The following is a 15,804-nucleotide window of genomic DNA, read 5'->3' on the forward strand; positions in this document are numbered from 1 at the left end:
ATGTGATCCTTCCATGTTGATGTTTCTCTCTCTCTCTCTCCCCCCCCCCCCACTCTATCTGAACAAAAAATAGAAAAATGTCCTCGGGAGAGGATAAAAAAACAACAACTTTGCTTTCAGAACATTCTATAAAGTAAACATGTTAATTCTCTAAATTAACTAACTAAATAAGAAAGCAACATTTTTGTCGACACATTTATATTAATGGGTCTTGGTCCTTCTAAATCCTTAAGATGACAGTTCACCTCACTATGCCTACAGCAAAGAAATATGTAGGATGCCAGAAAACACTGCTGGCTCTCTGAACTGTCACTTTTATGAAAATATAGTAACGCAAGCAAATCTATTCTGTTAATACTTCTTTTACACAATCAATATGGAACCAACAACAGCTAACTTCTTCAAAGGCACACACATATAAATGTCAATCATTTCCACTAGATTATTCTTCACTAGAATAACATGAAAAGTATATTCCAGTGCAAATAAAACTGAACCTTTGCGACCATCACACTGCTACCTCTGACCATTCAACCCAGCATCCCTGGAAACAGATGGAAACATTAATGTCTCCTGAACCCATGACTAGGCTGTCGCTAGAACTGCTGGGACCCTTTCTCCTCTGTCATGGCTCTCCTCCACTCACCCGAACACCAATGCTACCTCTGGACCAACAGCAAGGGAAGAGGGCGTTCCTGGCATCTGCTTGTGCTCGGGGTTTAATGTGCTAGTAGCAAAGTCCTTCCCACTGAACTGTGTTCAGAAACAATCATCCCGCAGGCTCGCTCTCCAGGGTGCGCTGCTTGTTACGGGCAGACCCGAGGAGCGGTGCAGGCAGTTCACGGTGCTCGTGACCCCTTAAGGGGTAAAACAACTCAAGAGTACATACACTTAGACAATGAGGAACCCACCACAACAACACTGGTAGAGCCTATGCAAGCCACCTGGGTTATTCCTTGGAGTGGCACTGCCAGCTGGTAGGAGCCCCAGTATCTGGCTTCACTGACAATGTACAACTCGCCCTGCATTAGGAAGCCACCGGAAAATACACCCTAGTATTGTCAGCCTTACCCAACCCACCTGCTCAACATACTTTTTCTTAGATACGAAACTAACCAGTTTCGTACACTATAAGCATTTTTAGCCATACTCAAAGAGAGATTGATAGTTATACACTCACAGAATTAAAAAAGAGAAATATTAGTGAAATTCCAAAATATAAAACAATCCTTTTTAAAAAAGTTTTCTATTTTGTTCTCAGAAGTGATACAACCACACTGTGAAAAATTTGAAAATACAAATTAGAATTTATATGTGTGTACTGACGTTCATGAAGAATATGTACCAAAATGCTGACTGTGGCTATTGCTCGATGATGGGCCCTTAAGTGATCCTGCTTTTGTATTTTCTGCAATAAAAATATATTATGGCCCTGACCGGTTTGGCTCAGCGGTTAGAGCGTTGGCCCATGGACCAGAGAGTTCCGGGTTCGGTTCCCACTAAGGGCACCTACCTCGGTTACAGTTTGTCCCTGGCCCCGGTTGGGATTGTGTAGGTGACAGCCAGTCGGTGTGTCTCTCTCACATCGATGTTTCTCTCTCTCTCTTCCTCCCTTTCTCTCTCTTGCTCTATCTGAAGAAAAATGCAAATATGTCTTCCAGTGAGGATAAAAAAAATATATATATATATATATGTATGTATAACTTAATATTTTTAAAGAGGAAGAAAAAAATATCTGAAGAAAATTAAATATAAACAAAAGGAAATAAAATGCCCATGTTCCCACCACCAGAAATAGCTACTATTTCGATTTTAAAATCCATCTTTCAAAGATTTTTTTCTATGTATGTATTTTTCTCATAAAAAAGGAATCATACAGTACACACTGCTTTTCAAGCTATGTCCCACTAACCCTTTCCGTGTCCACACATACCATTTGTCACAGTTACGTGGCACTCACTGTATGAGTGTATGGTGTTTATGTAACCAACCCCACGTGATTAAACATGTCTTTAGGATTCAGACCATACGCTAGACAGTGAATGTAGTTTGATGGGACCGGATACTGTTGGTCAATTACCTGATGGGATCCACCTGGCTGAGCTTCCTTTTCCGCTAAAGTAATGTACAGGCTGGAGAATAAAGCTCGTGAGTGAGGGAAGGCGAGTAGGTGCCTGTTTGTTCTAGGAAAGAACTAGTCCCTGACACACTAAGAAGAACTGTCCAGACAAAGATAACTACATTCTCACCCATTTTCCTCCCTGGGAAGAGTCCTGCACCGCCCTTGGTGGTCCCTTTCCCCACAGGGGGAGACATACCTGATGACTTGGGTTGTCGCTCTCCTTCTAACGGGAGCCGCTCCGGTGTCTTGATGAGGGACCTAACCCCAGGATTTTGATTGATCATGTAAAATGGACAAAGCACACCATCTGTCGAAAGTAACATAAGAACTGGAGCAGGAGGAAGAGTCTTCTCATCATCTGTTAAAAAAGAAGACGGAAGTGAGGAGAGGAAAGACTGCCCTAAGTGAGGGCTTACTGGACGCAGCCAACGGCAGCTCGGGCCGGGCAGGACCCTCAGAGCTGAACAGGCTCGAGAGCCCCAGCCTCGGCCGGACAGCCGCCGTCCTGCAGGCCCGCGGGGCTCCCGCAGCCCAGGAGCACTCGAGCTCTCCCAAAGCCCCCGAGTTTTCCGAGCGTCTCGGGGCTCGGGAGGTAGGTTGCGCACGCCCCTAACAAAGACAGGAGTCTTAGGAAGTGGCTGGTTTGGTAGAAAAATGACAGACTAGACTCTTTAGAAAACACACAGTAGGACGTCGAAGGTGAGTCACACTACACTGACTCACTTGAATCGCAAGCATGGATTTTGACAAGACTTCAAGAGCTGATCAGACCAAATAACCTGACCAGGGAAAGGACGAGGAGCCAATGGGGCCTGACGGGACACCCCTCAAACTGAAGGAGCAAGAACTTGGCTTCCACTGCACTTGCGCAGTTCAGGGACTGAGCTCCCGCCTGGCCCAGCAGGGAGCGGCCACACGCGGGGCACACACAGGCCCATCGCCCGAGCTCCCTTTTCTAACCTGTGCCTTCAAACCAAGTGTCGCTCCGCAGGACCAGCCTAGGGCACTATTTCTCCTCCCTTGGAAAGTCCCTGGAGAATGAAACTGAAATCCCCGAAGTTCTAGACTTCCACCATACCCCGAAGTGCAAAGATACAGAAAGTCACCGAGTACATCTGGCCTCGTCTCATCTGTAAACGTCCATGCAAATTAGTTCAGTGTTGTCGCACATAGTCTACGTCACTCTTCAAGGAGCAACGTGCTACCAGAAGTTCAGAGTACCCAGCAGAGTGGATTCCGTCATGAACACATAGAATGGGATTTAAATATTAACAAGCATTAGAAATCACGCACTGGGCTACACCAAGCTACACTTACTGATGGCAATTTCCACTTGGTTAGTATAATCTACAGCCACTCCCATGGGCAAGGAGTCATCGTTCTTGTCTGTCACAGGCAGTTCAGCTCGACTAGAATCCTCCAGTAGCCAGGACTCCCAATTAATCTGAAAAAAAAAAAAGTAGAAGAAAATGCCCGGCATTGTTTGGACACACTAGAAGAAAAGACAACTCACGTGGGTAAGATTTCTTGTGGACCAAGACTCTGAAATCTGGGGAGCTGGTCTAAAAGCCATGGCTACCCCATGAAGCAAGGGGTAATTTTCCAAAGCAACTTCTCACTCTGCTTCTGGTACATCAAGTCCCTGCCTGGTGCACAAATACTGCCTACCACCCAGCGCAACCAGGTAGAACGCTGAACTTGCTCGGTAAGCCCACCTGCTCCTCAAAGTCTGGGGTTGTGACCAGGACCCGCGAGTGATCCCTACTGCGGCCTTGAGCAGAGAAGCCTGCAAAGCTGGGCAGGTGCCTGTGCTCACTGGTCCCCGGACAAGGGAACCTTAGCGCTCATCTTCCCAGTTCCTGGTGTGAGTTACCCCCATGGGACATCTTTCTGCCTCTGAGAAACCACTAAGTCTTTCCATAAACTCCCCTTTGTTCAGGTTTGCTTGAGTGGGCTCTGTTCCGTCCAACAAATGATTTCTGATTTTTAAAAATCACTAACATCCAACATTCAGCATTGACCAAAACTGGACAACATGAATCAAAGGGGAACAGCCTTCAATGAGTAACAAAGAAAAGCAAGAAGTCGTTCAGGAGAGGGAACATAATCATGCCCTACAACCTATCTATGGAGTGAATAATAGTCACATTCATAACACTGCAAACAAAACTGATTTCAACTCTCAACAATCCATAGACAAAACAAAGACTTAATCACTACAGGCAACGAACACAATACGCTTTGATACCATGAAAGACAACACATGGTAGCAGCTGGAAGGTGGGGGTGGTGAGCTACAGGCAAGGGTGGGGGTGCTGAGATACTCCTCCCACAAGGTGGAAGATCAAGTGGTATAGAATGTGGCGAGAGCATTGGAAATGAAGGTAAAAATATAAAAGTTACAAAGGTAACCAACAGGAGAAACTAAAATAGTGCTAACACCACCGAGAGGAAGAAGGGGGGATTGAAGGCTGTATGTGAGCTAAATCCTCGTCGGCCGTAACAGCCAGTATGGTCTGAGACTAACAATGAGTAACTCGTGAGAAAGCAGGTTAGTCTTAGGGATAAGGAGGTAACCGGTAGAAGAAAAAAATGTACAGGTTAAACAGTCCCCTCTAGCCCTGGCCGGTTTTTTCAGTGGTTAGAGCCTCAGCCTGAGGACCAAAGGATCTCAGGATCTATTCGCTATCAAGGGCATGGACCTCGGTTGCAAGTTTGATCCTTGGCCCTGGTCAGGGTCATGCAGGAGGTAGCCAATTGATGTGTCTCTCACGTCAATGTTTTTCTCTCCCTCCTTCCCTCCCTCCCACTCTATCTAAAAATCAATGAAAAAATATCCTCAGGTGAGGATTAAAAAAAATGGTCCCCTCCAGAGAACAAAACAGAATCAGGACAGGGTGGAGCAGGGGTGATTTTTTTCATTTATAAACCCTGCTGCACGTACACAAATTATCTTTCTTTTCTTTCACCCGAGGTTACTTTTCATTGATTTTTTGGATAGATTTGAAGAGAGGAGAAAAACAGAGAAACATCGATGTGAGAGAGACACATCCACTGGCTGCCTTCCATACAACCCTGACCAGGGCCGGGGATTGACCCTGCAACCAGATACATGCCCCAGACCGGGAATCGAACCCAAGACCCTTTAGTCTGTGGGCTGACGCTCCACCCACTGAGCAAACCGGCCAGGGCACATATATTATTTTGATAAAAAGCAAAGATAAAAGTATATTTTTAATGTGTAAATACGTAAAATATTTGCCTATTAGGAAATCGTTACTGAAGTCAATCCAAGAGCAAACTGGACTGCTGAACTCTGACCTATGACCCCTAGGTGGCCCACACTGACACGATGACAGCCATGCACTTAGTGAGAGCCCTGCCATCCAATGACGGACAAATGCTGGTGGGCGACGAGCCACAAGCATGAGTACAGGGCGCACAGGACGCGAAGCTCAAGGCAGAGTCTGAGAGGGTTCCTTTGGTCACGTCCCCTCTGCGGGTCTCTTCACACTCTGCGGCGGGTCAGGGTGCTTCCAGGCCGGCCTCGCCCGGCTCCTGCCGACCAGGGGAGCGAGAGGAGGAAGGTGGGGTCTTGTACACAGGCACTCCCAGCTTTCTGGCATTTTGTGTATTTTTTTTTTTAATAAATCCTCACCTGAGAATATTTTTCTATTTATCTTCAGATAGAGTGGGAGAGAGAGAGAGAAACATCATGTGAGAAGAACACATTGACCCGACCAGGGCCTCCCACATGACCCGACCAGGGCCGGGGACCAATTGCAACCCAGGTACGTGCCCTTAGTGGGAACCGAACCCATGACTCATTGGTCCACGGGCTGACACTCTAACTGCCGAGCCAAACCGGCCAGGGCTCTGTCATTTTTTTCGAAGAGAAACAGAAAGTATTTCTCATGAGTGACAGTTTGGTGTGACCTGCATGTTTCTCTTCCATTTTCAAGGATAGGTTACAGCTACCTGAGTAGGAGGGGCAGGTTCAAGTAATAGGAATAAAATAAAGATGGTAAAACAGAACAAGCAGGAAAACCCTCCTGCACACCCAGGCCCACTCCTGTTGAAGGCTGATTACACAGTATATTTAACCCACACCATGGATGTGTCCTCCGAGAACAGAAGTGCTTTTCATGACACTGAGGAACTGCTAATTGTGACACCTGTTTGTGCAACATCCAAGCCATCTGGTCCAGGACACGTTGTCAATTAAGCTCTGCTATCATCCAGGAATTCATCAAAAGGGACATGACCTCACTATTTATTTAATTTTGAAGGTTAATCCTCACGTAAGGATATTTCTCCACTGATTTTGAGAGAGTGGAAGGGGCGTGGAGGGAGAGAGAGAGAGATAAACATCAATGTGAGAGAGAGAGGGACATCAACTGGTTGCCTCCCATACAACGCCGACCAGGACCAGGATCAAACCCGCAGGTACGTGCCCTTGACCGGGAATTAAACCTAAGATCCTCTGGGTCCTTGGGCCGACGCTCTAAACGCTGAGCCAAACCAGCCAGGGCCTCATCTAATCCTTAACCGCAAAGTTAATCCCCTCCAAAATCTTTCTCAGAAAACTTCCCCATGAAAGCGACAGAAGAGAAGCAGTTACCTGGTCACTTTGTCGAGCAAGGATGCTGACTTCTGTAGACGCCGCGGAGGCAGCCAGCACTAAGTCCCTTCAAGGAATAAAACAAGAAGACTGTTAAATTCAAATGCAGCAACAGTTCTCTCCCGACTCGAGTCTGTGGAAACTTCTACAAGGATTGCCTTGAGATGTCAAGGAGGAAGGTAAGTTTTCTATGGTTGAAGAAAGGTGAGATTTTTAGATGTAAAACAACTTTTTTAGTCCACAGGACAAAGCCCTGGAGACTTGGTCCACTGCCCACCGACTTCAGACAAAGTAAAGACGCACAGAATGCAGCCGGAATCCCCGGTGAGCACACCAGCTCCGGACAGAGCAATCTGGTGGAGGAACAGGAGCCCTGACTCCACTCGTCTATCAGGAGCATCTGCTCTCGCCGGGCAACTTTTAACACACCCCTTGAATATCAGTGTTTGCATAAATCGTCACTGCGTTACTGAAAAGGGGATATTTAAGATGACACATGTCCGAGCTAAGTAATTCAAGGCTGGGGAACTAGAGGAGCCCGAGCGGCATCACCCAGCATCAGCTGAAAACGTGTCCGTGGCACCTGAAGGCCGTGCTGCGCTCTCACAGACACAATGACACAATTTCAAGGCGGCAGCAGTGCCTCAGGTGTGACTGGCAGGGCGCGGAAAGCCCGCCCTGGGTCCCGGCTCACCATTCTTCAATGTAACTGAGATAGTAGTGGTGCTGTCTCTCTGTGCAGCAGCCGTAACAGGGCTCCATAAAGTTCACGAATACCTCTGGGTGCTTTTCTTCTTTTTTCTACAACGAACAGAATGAGAAAAAAACCTCAGGTGTGACTTTTCTTGAATCCCACGCAGTTAATGATCTCAAATGAGAAAATCATTTAAGTTTTATGAGAAAATTTGCTCAATAACCTATGTCCAGCCTGGCTGGTGTGGCTCAGTGGATTGAGCGTCATCCGGTGGACTGAGAGGTCCCGGTTCGATTCCCAGCCAGGGCACATACCCGGGTTGTGGGCTCAATCCCCAGTAGGGGTCATTCAGGAGGCAGCCAATTGATGTTTCTCTCTCATATCAATGTTTCTAGCTTTCTCTCCCTTCCTCTCTATCTAAGAAAAAATCAATAAAAACACATTTAAAAAAAAATAATAATAACCTATGTCCAAATATAGTGACACGCTATAAAGGCAGCACTGAGTAGTATAAGGAACAGGAATGATGGCCGTCAACCAAACTGAACTCACACTGTCCCTTTCTGGCTGTTGGACAAGCACCGACAGATTCCTCAACCTCTCTGATACCCAGTTTTCTCATACGTATCATCCATCTACTACGACGACATCAAAAGCTGTTTAAGTATGAAACGAAATGATACACACAAAGCTTCTAGCCCAGCACAAGGAACGTTAGTATTCAATAAATACATGTCAGTGTTAACATTATCCCTGGGACTGGAAATCGTAAAGATATCCTGAAATGAGGAATCTGTTCAACACACTCATGAGTTGCATAATGACATTTCAGTCAACAGCAGACCACACACATGACTGTGGTCCCGTATGACTACAACAGACCTGAAGACTTCCTATCAACTCCTGACGCTGCAGCCAGACCGCTCAGCCATCACCAAGCTGTAGTGCAACACACCACACAAGTTCTCACCACTGTTACAACTGCCTACCAGTACTCAGTACAGGGACATGCTACACAGCTTGTAACCTAGGAGCTGTAGGGGGACAGAATTTTACACCCAAAACGACTATGTGGCTTAAGGATTATTTTTAGCTAATTAATTTAAGAAACAGCAGACACGGAAGAAGCTCTGGAAACCAACTAAAGTCAGCCTTTGTAAAACATTTACAAGGAAGATTTCCACTGTAAGGGTGTTTCCCTTGCAGGAAGAGGGGGATGACCTCATCTCAAGAACCTCTTATCAATGCAGAAGAGAACCACATAAAGCAGCACAATAACCTTCCCTTGTTTACTGAGATTTTCCTGGTTGCCTTCATTACTGACTCCCCTCACCCAACATCTTCCTTTGTCTTCAGCTGAAGATGGCAATTGAAGGTGGTGGTTTCAGCCACTTTAGCTAATTTAGTTTTCCTGAGTCTCTCCCATGTACACAGGAGGTGAACATGTTATTAAATTTTTGTTTTTCTCCTGTGAATCTTTTATTACGGGGATGTCTTAGCCAAAAACACAGAAGAGTAGAGGGAAAACTACCCCTCCCCCCCCCCACACACACACAGAGCAACAGGCTATACCACGCAGGCTAGGCGGGAGCAGGCTAGGCCACTGGGTCTGTGTCAGGCACTCTGTGACGATGTCGCACGACGTCTTTCTCAGAACACAGCCCGCAGTTAGGCAGGGCGTGAACCATAAACACATTTTCAAAATTCACCTGTTATCAGGAACCCAGAAGAGTTCAAAACAGCTTGAAAATCTGTTCAAAGCCAAATCAGATTTGACACAGAAAGATGCTTGTAATTTACTACTAAGTAAAACAAGGCTGCAAAACAGAATGACTAGTGTAACTCCCACTTTCACTGTATTTAGACATTTATTTATGTATTTCCAGATGTTTCTCTAGATTGTTAACGCTAATGATTTGGAAATACAAGTCCTGCCTCGTTTGTATTTTTTAAATGCCAACGCAATTTAGTAAGACCTTGCAGATACTAACATTCTCCTCCATCTTCACAATGCTCCCTCCTCCTCACTTCACCTGGTTCTCTCCTCCAATGGCCCCTCCTCAGGGGCCTTTTCCTGCCACCCAGTCTCCACTGCACCCGGCCATCATTTACCTCTTCACGTACCCTGCTTTATTTCCTCCATCACCCTTATTATCCCTTGATCCTACGCTTATCCTTGCACTGGCGCATTCGGTAGAATGTTAAGGTCCACAAAAGCACAGATGCTGTATTCTGCTTTGAAGCAGCACCTAACACACTGCAGACGTTTGATACTCAGCTGATGAATAAATAAGTGAAAGCATCTCTCTCTCTCTCTTTTTTTTATCCTCACCCGAGGACACTTTCCCATTTTTTGTTCAGGTAGAGTGGGAGGGAGAGAGAGGAACAGACAGAGAGAGAGAAACATTGACGTGAAAGGAACACATCGAGTGGCTGCCACCCACACGACCGACCAGGGCCGGGAACAAACTGCAACCAAGGTACGCGCCCTTAGTGGGAACCGAACCCGGGTCTCTCAGAACCACAGGTCAACGCTCTAACCGCTGAGCCAAACCGGCCAGGGCTCTTTTTTTTTTTAATCCTCACCCGAGGACACTTTTCCATTGATTTTCAGATAGAGTGAGGAGGGAGGGAGAGAGAAAGGAAGAGAGAGAAACATAGATGTGAGACAGACCGACTGGTTGCCTCCCACACAACCCCAACCAGGGCTGAGGATCGAACCGCAACCAAGGCATGTGCTCCTGACCCGAATGGAACCCACGACCCTTTGATCCACAGGCCGATGCTCTAACCACAGAGCCAAATCGGCCAGGGTAAGTGAAAGCATTTTTAAAAAGCAAGATATTCTTGCTTTTTGAAAATATCTTATAAATACCAGATGGTGTGTCTCAGTGGATTGAGTATCGCCCCATGGACTGAGAGGTCCTGGTTACATTCCTGGTCAGGACACATGCCCAGGTTGTGAGCTCGATCCTCAGTAGGGGGCGTGCAGGAGGCGGCCAATAGATGTTTCTCTGTCACGTGGATGTTTCTAGCTCTCTCCCTTTCTCTCTCTAAAATATCAATAAAAACATATTTAAAAAAATAAATAAAAAATAAAAACCCTTGATTAAAAGCCATCAGGGAGTTTGGGTTTTAAGTGACAGTTTCCCATTCTCCTTGCCAGCACCCTCTAAATAAAACGGCATTAATTTCTCCACATCCAGTGTTTGGCTTTGCTGGCACGGGTGAGCGGACCCTCGTTCGGTCAGTAACACAGCTTTCGCCCCAGGCTCGTGGTGAGCGCTGAAATCATACACCTCAGGTTGCACCATCAGCACAGGAAGAGGAAGCTCAGCCTGAGCCTCAGGCTTTACCAGAGGCTCCGGTCCTTCTCCAAGAACAGACACCCTTTCACATACGCACCGGCAGCAGAGCCATCACCACATCCGGAGATGTTTCCAAGGTCCCGTCTGCAGCGGCGTACACTATCGTGAAGACGTACGTGCCGATCCACAGCACATCTAGGACTGAGAGACACACCCGCATAAAACACAGTGTTTGGAATGGCCCCCGTATGTCACAAAGCTAACATCTTATGGATAAAAAACCCAACTACTCTAGATTTAACCAAGGTCCCGATTTCAGATTTCATTGACTGGAAGCCCAAATTTATCCCAAAGTGGTCTTTTTTCTTCTTCTTCTGGTGGATTATAATCAGAGAAAATTATGAAGAATTCTCATTTTAAAAGTCAGCATCATTTAATGCCATCTACTACAAGACACAGGTGTCTACCAGATGACTGTTACACCGACTTAATTCCCTAACTGACGTGCTGAGAGTATTCAGAGGAGGCACCAATATTCTCCTGAGGAGGGATGTAGGTAAAGCACATGATTTGGAATTTTTGTTAATATTGACACCTTATTGAAGGTCAGCCCATAAAAAAAACAGACATTACCTCTGACAGGATGATCTGACTCATAAAATGGAGGACAAGGAATGACTTTCTTTTCCTGCAAAGTCTGAAGGAGATTTGAAAAGGTAAGTGTCAAGTAAAACAATCCACAAACCAATAAAACTGTCAAATCCAATATGATCCTCTAGAAGCCATCAGTTTTCCCTCCCCAGCTAGGAGAGAAGAGTGGATGCCTACTTCTAGAACTCTATCCTAGCAATACTGAAACAATTTCACTTGAAGGTAATGGGGATGCTCAATGCAACCCTATTTATAGTAGCAAAGCACTCATATGGACAACCAGCAATAATGGAATAGATGGACAGATCATGGCATGCCTATACAGTGGACTACTATGCAGCCACTAAAAAGAATTAAGCGGCTTTATATGCAATGAATTGGAAAAAGGACTCCAATATCTTACTAAGTTTTTTTTTCCTTATTAAGGTTTTTTTAAGGCAAATAGAAAATCAGTAAAATTAAACCTACTGTATTATCTTTTTATAGGCTAATGCCTTAAAATATGGACTAAGTCTCACATAAATTTTTGTGATAACAAACAACAAAACCTTAACCTCAAACCTACACCACCCCATTCACTGCTTTGCACCTCTGCAGAGAACAGTATCTCAAGGAGCTACAAACAACAGCATAGGTCCTGACACCACCTGTGGACCCTCCTTCATCCAGGTCAATTAATACTGATGAATATCTGTGAGTGTTATCTCAGGAAAGCCACAGGGACAGGATGAGACAGTACACACGCAACAACACCATCCACTGTCTTGGTCGCCTATAGTTGGAGAAACTGAGCCTGTAAAATGGACTCAGCTAGAGGACAAACACTGTGCTCCAACCCAAAGTGATTGTGTTACAGTAACAGCCTTTTTGCCAATTCCTTTTCCCCTTAAGTTCTGTTTTTATGGAATGGACTGGGAATATCAAGTTGGGAAACCTTGTGCAGAATATGATCACATTTTATTTAAAAGCAAAACAATAGTAATGCACGACACAGACTATCTGTATGAGCATCCAGAAAAGTCTAGAGGGCTACCACTAGGTAGAACAGAGGGTGCCCCAGAAGATGGACCACAGGATGAAAGGGACGAGGAGATCCAGTCTTTCATGTGTTCACTTGTGTACTGAGAAATCTGTTGCAATGAGCATAAACATCATCTGAATAGGAAAAACCACCCTCAAACCAGGGGTAACTTCCATAAGAACAGTTCTGAAATCCAAGGCAAGACTTACAGGGAGATACTGGACCACAGTTCCATTCTGCTTCCCCACCGCCAGCTGCTTTCCCTTGGGGCTCCAGCACACTGCGCAGAGAAGAGAATGGCACCATTACAAAGGGAAGAGAATGCAGCAAACCCGTGAGAGCTGCGCCAAGACAGCGACATAACCGCTAGCTCTTGTTCTCGCAGTCCAGGGGTGAGGACCATCCAGCCCACGGGCCTTAGCATGCCAGCTAACGTCACGTGCCCCCACAGAGGAGCAGTTCTAGTCATCACATTAGGGGTGAGTTAATTAAATGTTTGACCAAATATAGCAGGATAAGTTTTTAAGCTGATAATTTTGTATGGCCTGCACATGATATTATAAATATCCAAATGGCCCTTGGCAGAAAGAAGGTTCCCCACCCGTCTTAGTCCATGACGACAGTAGATCATCTTTACTCAGCAAAGTAAAAAATAAGAATAATAGTAACTTTGACGATACAAGTCAATCATGATTAATCACTGAGCCAATGATTAAAAGCTTTCTCGGGACCGCAGGCTGATGCTCTAACCGCTGAGCCAAACCGGCCAGGGCTAAAAGCTTTCTCAATGGAGTATTGCCCAGAAAACTGAAAAGTACACAGAACTCTAAAGACCAAAAACTAGAGAAAGTTTTCAAATATCAAAACATTGTCTTGCTCCTATGTGATATTTCTGATGCTTTTCTTCCGAAAGGTACAAATGACTTTCCGGGTTACAACTATCTTAGATCCAGAAACAATTATTCTCAAAACACAGCTCTGACTAGTGTTGCTTAGTGGTTAGAGCATCAGCCAGCGCACCAAAGGGTCTCAGGTTTGATTCCCATTCAAAGGCACGTGCCTGGGTTGCAGGCGCCTGGGTCAGGGTCATGCACCTCGATGTGTCTCTCTTGCATCGATGGTTCTGTCTCTTTCTCTCTCTCCCTGCCCCTCTCCTTTCCTCCCATTCTCTCTAAAAATCAATGAAAAAATTTCCTTGGGTGGGGATTTAAAAAACAAACCAACAACAACAAAAGAACAACCGGTGCTAAACCAGCTGTACCAAAATATTTCTATCTCCAGAAACCCAAGAGCATTCAAGTTGAATCACATATGCTGTCTGGCTTCAAGGACATTAACTAAGGAAATAAAGAATACTCTCTCCACTTCTACCAAATAGTAACAGACACAACAAAAAACCCATCCGCTTTTACTTCCAGGAATTAATTTTTAAGTATATTAGCATTACTGTATGTTACAGAGTGAATGCCTTCATCACCTACCAGATGTTACTGCTACTGTGGAAGGAAGCGTCGCGCACACTTTCACTGTTTCTGTGACTTGCAGGACAGCGATGCTGCCATCGGCCAGACACACTGCCACCATGGAGGGGACAGTGGGGTTCCACTTCATGTCGATCACCATGCCTCCTGCATCTTTCAAAAGCTTATGATAGGCAAATGGGCGTTTCTGCTGTTTGGCCTTTTAAAACAAATACCCAGAAGCAAAAATAAATCAATAAATGCACAGACATTTAATAGTTGAAGAAAATTTTTGAATATATAAGTTTTCTCAAATTACAGTTCACTTTTCTCCACGGACATGAAAGAAAATTTTAGCTCTACACAACAACCACTTGGTTATCATTTCAACACAACTTTGAAAATGGCAATCGATTATTCTAGCACACCGAGGGACTCCCAGCAGAGGACATACAAATGTAACATAATCGATAAAGAGCAGACACCAGCTTAAAACCTGGGCTCTGCTTAACAGCGCTGGGCTCTTGGACAGTTAAACTCTCTGGGCGTGTTTCTTCATCTAGGAAATGAAGACAACAGCAGCGCGCGTGTGCGGCCCTGGCAGGCGTGAACAAGGTAAGGCGTGTGAAGCGCTAGCACGGGCCGGGCACAGTCGGCATACACACTCAGTATCACTGACTGTCATCACTAAGCTGCTGGGAATGGAAGAGCATCACCAGGAGGCCGGAGACCCAGGAGGTGATACTTCCGACACGATCCATTACCCCGTGGTCTTGGGCAAGTCCCCTAGAGCTCCCTAGGCTTCCGCTGCCTCGTACATAAATGAGAAATAACAATACCTCGGGGCAGGTGCTATCAGGAAATAATTTCTTGAAGTCCCTTCTACCTCAAAAGATTTATGATTGTATAATTAAGGACTTTTTTTAAACCCATATTTTAATCTAGAAAAAAACTTCAAGGGTCAACCGAGAACTTCGAGGTTATGATTCAATACCAGGAAATCTGAGGTCCCAGAGTTTGCTAGTAGCTTACCTCATTTGAGAATGTGCGGACATCAAAAAAAGCAATAATGGAACCATATTCACTTGACATCATGCACACGGAGAGTGTGAGGTTATCACAGCTCAGGGCCAGGTGATGTATGGGGAATTTCATAGGAACTAGCAAGCCTTGAACTTTATCAACTATAAAAACATAAAAAAGACAAAGCAGACAATGGAATGCTCTAAGCACATGTCACAACCTCTTTATCCAGGTCTATGTGAAGCAATTTTTGCATCTACATAAACACACGAGCATGCCCTGAGATGCAGTCACAGAGCTAAATCTTCGCTTTCATACGGATGTAAATGATACAGTAAGTATCTCAGGAGTTCTTCTTCAAACAACCTGGGGAAACTAATGTGGCTATCACTCTCATTAAAAACACTGGGTTCCCGGACCCAATTTCACCATGCCAGTGGGGGGCCCCCCCACACCAACAAACAATTCTCAGGTGTCTGAGAATTCAACTCAATTCTGACACCATCTACCCAGAGATGGTATCAGATTCCACAGGTTAAGAGTTCAATCCTATAAGGCTGCCCCCTCATCCACACTTCAAGTCTAGATGCAAGCCCAGTGTCTCTGTGCTTCTGACCAACTGGCTAGAGAGTGGAGGCTTCAACAACCCCCTCCAACTCAGAACACCAACTGCAAGTCCAGAATGTCACCTGTACGCCTGACCGACTGGCTATAAATCAGAGGTTCCCATGACTGCTTCCTTGGGTTCAATTAATTTGCTAAAACCGTTCCAAGAACTCAGAGAAATACTGTATGCTATTGACTAGATCAGTGGTTTACTGTAAAAGGATACATCTCAGGAACAGCCCGAGGCAAGAGCTGCAGAAAGCAAGGGCTGGGAAGGGCGAGGAGCTTCCATGCCCTC

The 15,804-nt window shown here is 45.4% G+C and overlaps 1 protein-coding gene across 3 annotated transcripts in view; it reads right to left on the minus strand.

The window, feature by feature from the left end:
• The window catches only part of NUP214 (nucleoporin 214), an 89,312-nt gene that overhangs the window by 69,711 nt on the left and 3,797 nt on the right, over positions 1–15,804 (minus strand). For 2 of the 3 annotated variants that reach the window (XM_036260780.1, XM_036260779.1), the window contains exons 3-11: positions 14,910–15,061; positions 13,899–14,097; positions 12,627–12,697; positions 11,379–11,442; positions 10,843–10,946; positions 7,438–7,544; positions 6,744–6,810; positions 3,440–3,566; positions 2,319–2,480 (exon numbers count right to left, since the gene is read on the minus strand). In XM_036260780.1, coding sequence (XP_036116673.1) covers positions 2,319–2,480; positions 3,440–3,566; positions 6,744–6,810; positions 7,438–7,544; positions 10,843–10,946; positions 11,379–11,442; positions 12,627–12,697; positions 13,899–14,097; positions 14,910–15,061 — 1,053 coding nt within the window. Of the gene's footprint in view, positions 1–2,318; positions 2,481–3,439; positions 3,567–6,743; positions 6,811–7,437; positions 7,545–10,842; positions 10,947–11,378; positions 11,443–12,626; positions 12,698–13,898; positions 14,098–14,909; positions 15,062–15,804 lie in introns of those variants that run through there. The other variant, XM_036260781.1, reaches the window with a different exon arrangement.

This window comes from Molossus molossus, unplaced genomic scaffold (genome assembly GCF_014108415.1).
Source record: "Molossus molossus isolate mMolMol1 unplaced genomic scaffold, mMolMol1.p scaffold_m16_p_14, whole genome shotgun sequence".
NCBI lineage: Eukaryota > Metazoa > Chordata > Mammalia > Chiroptera > Molossidae > Molossus > Molossus molossus.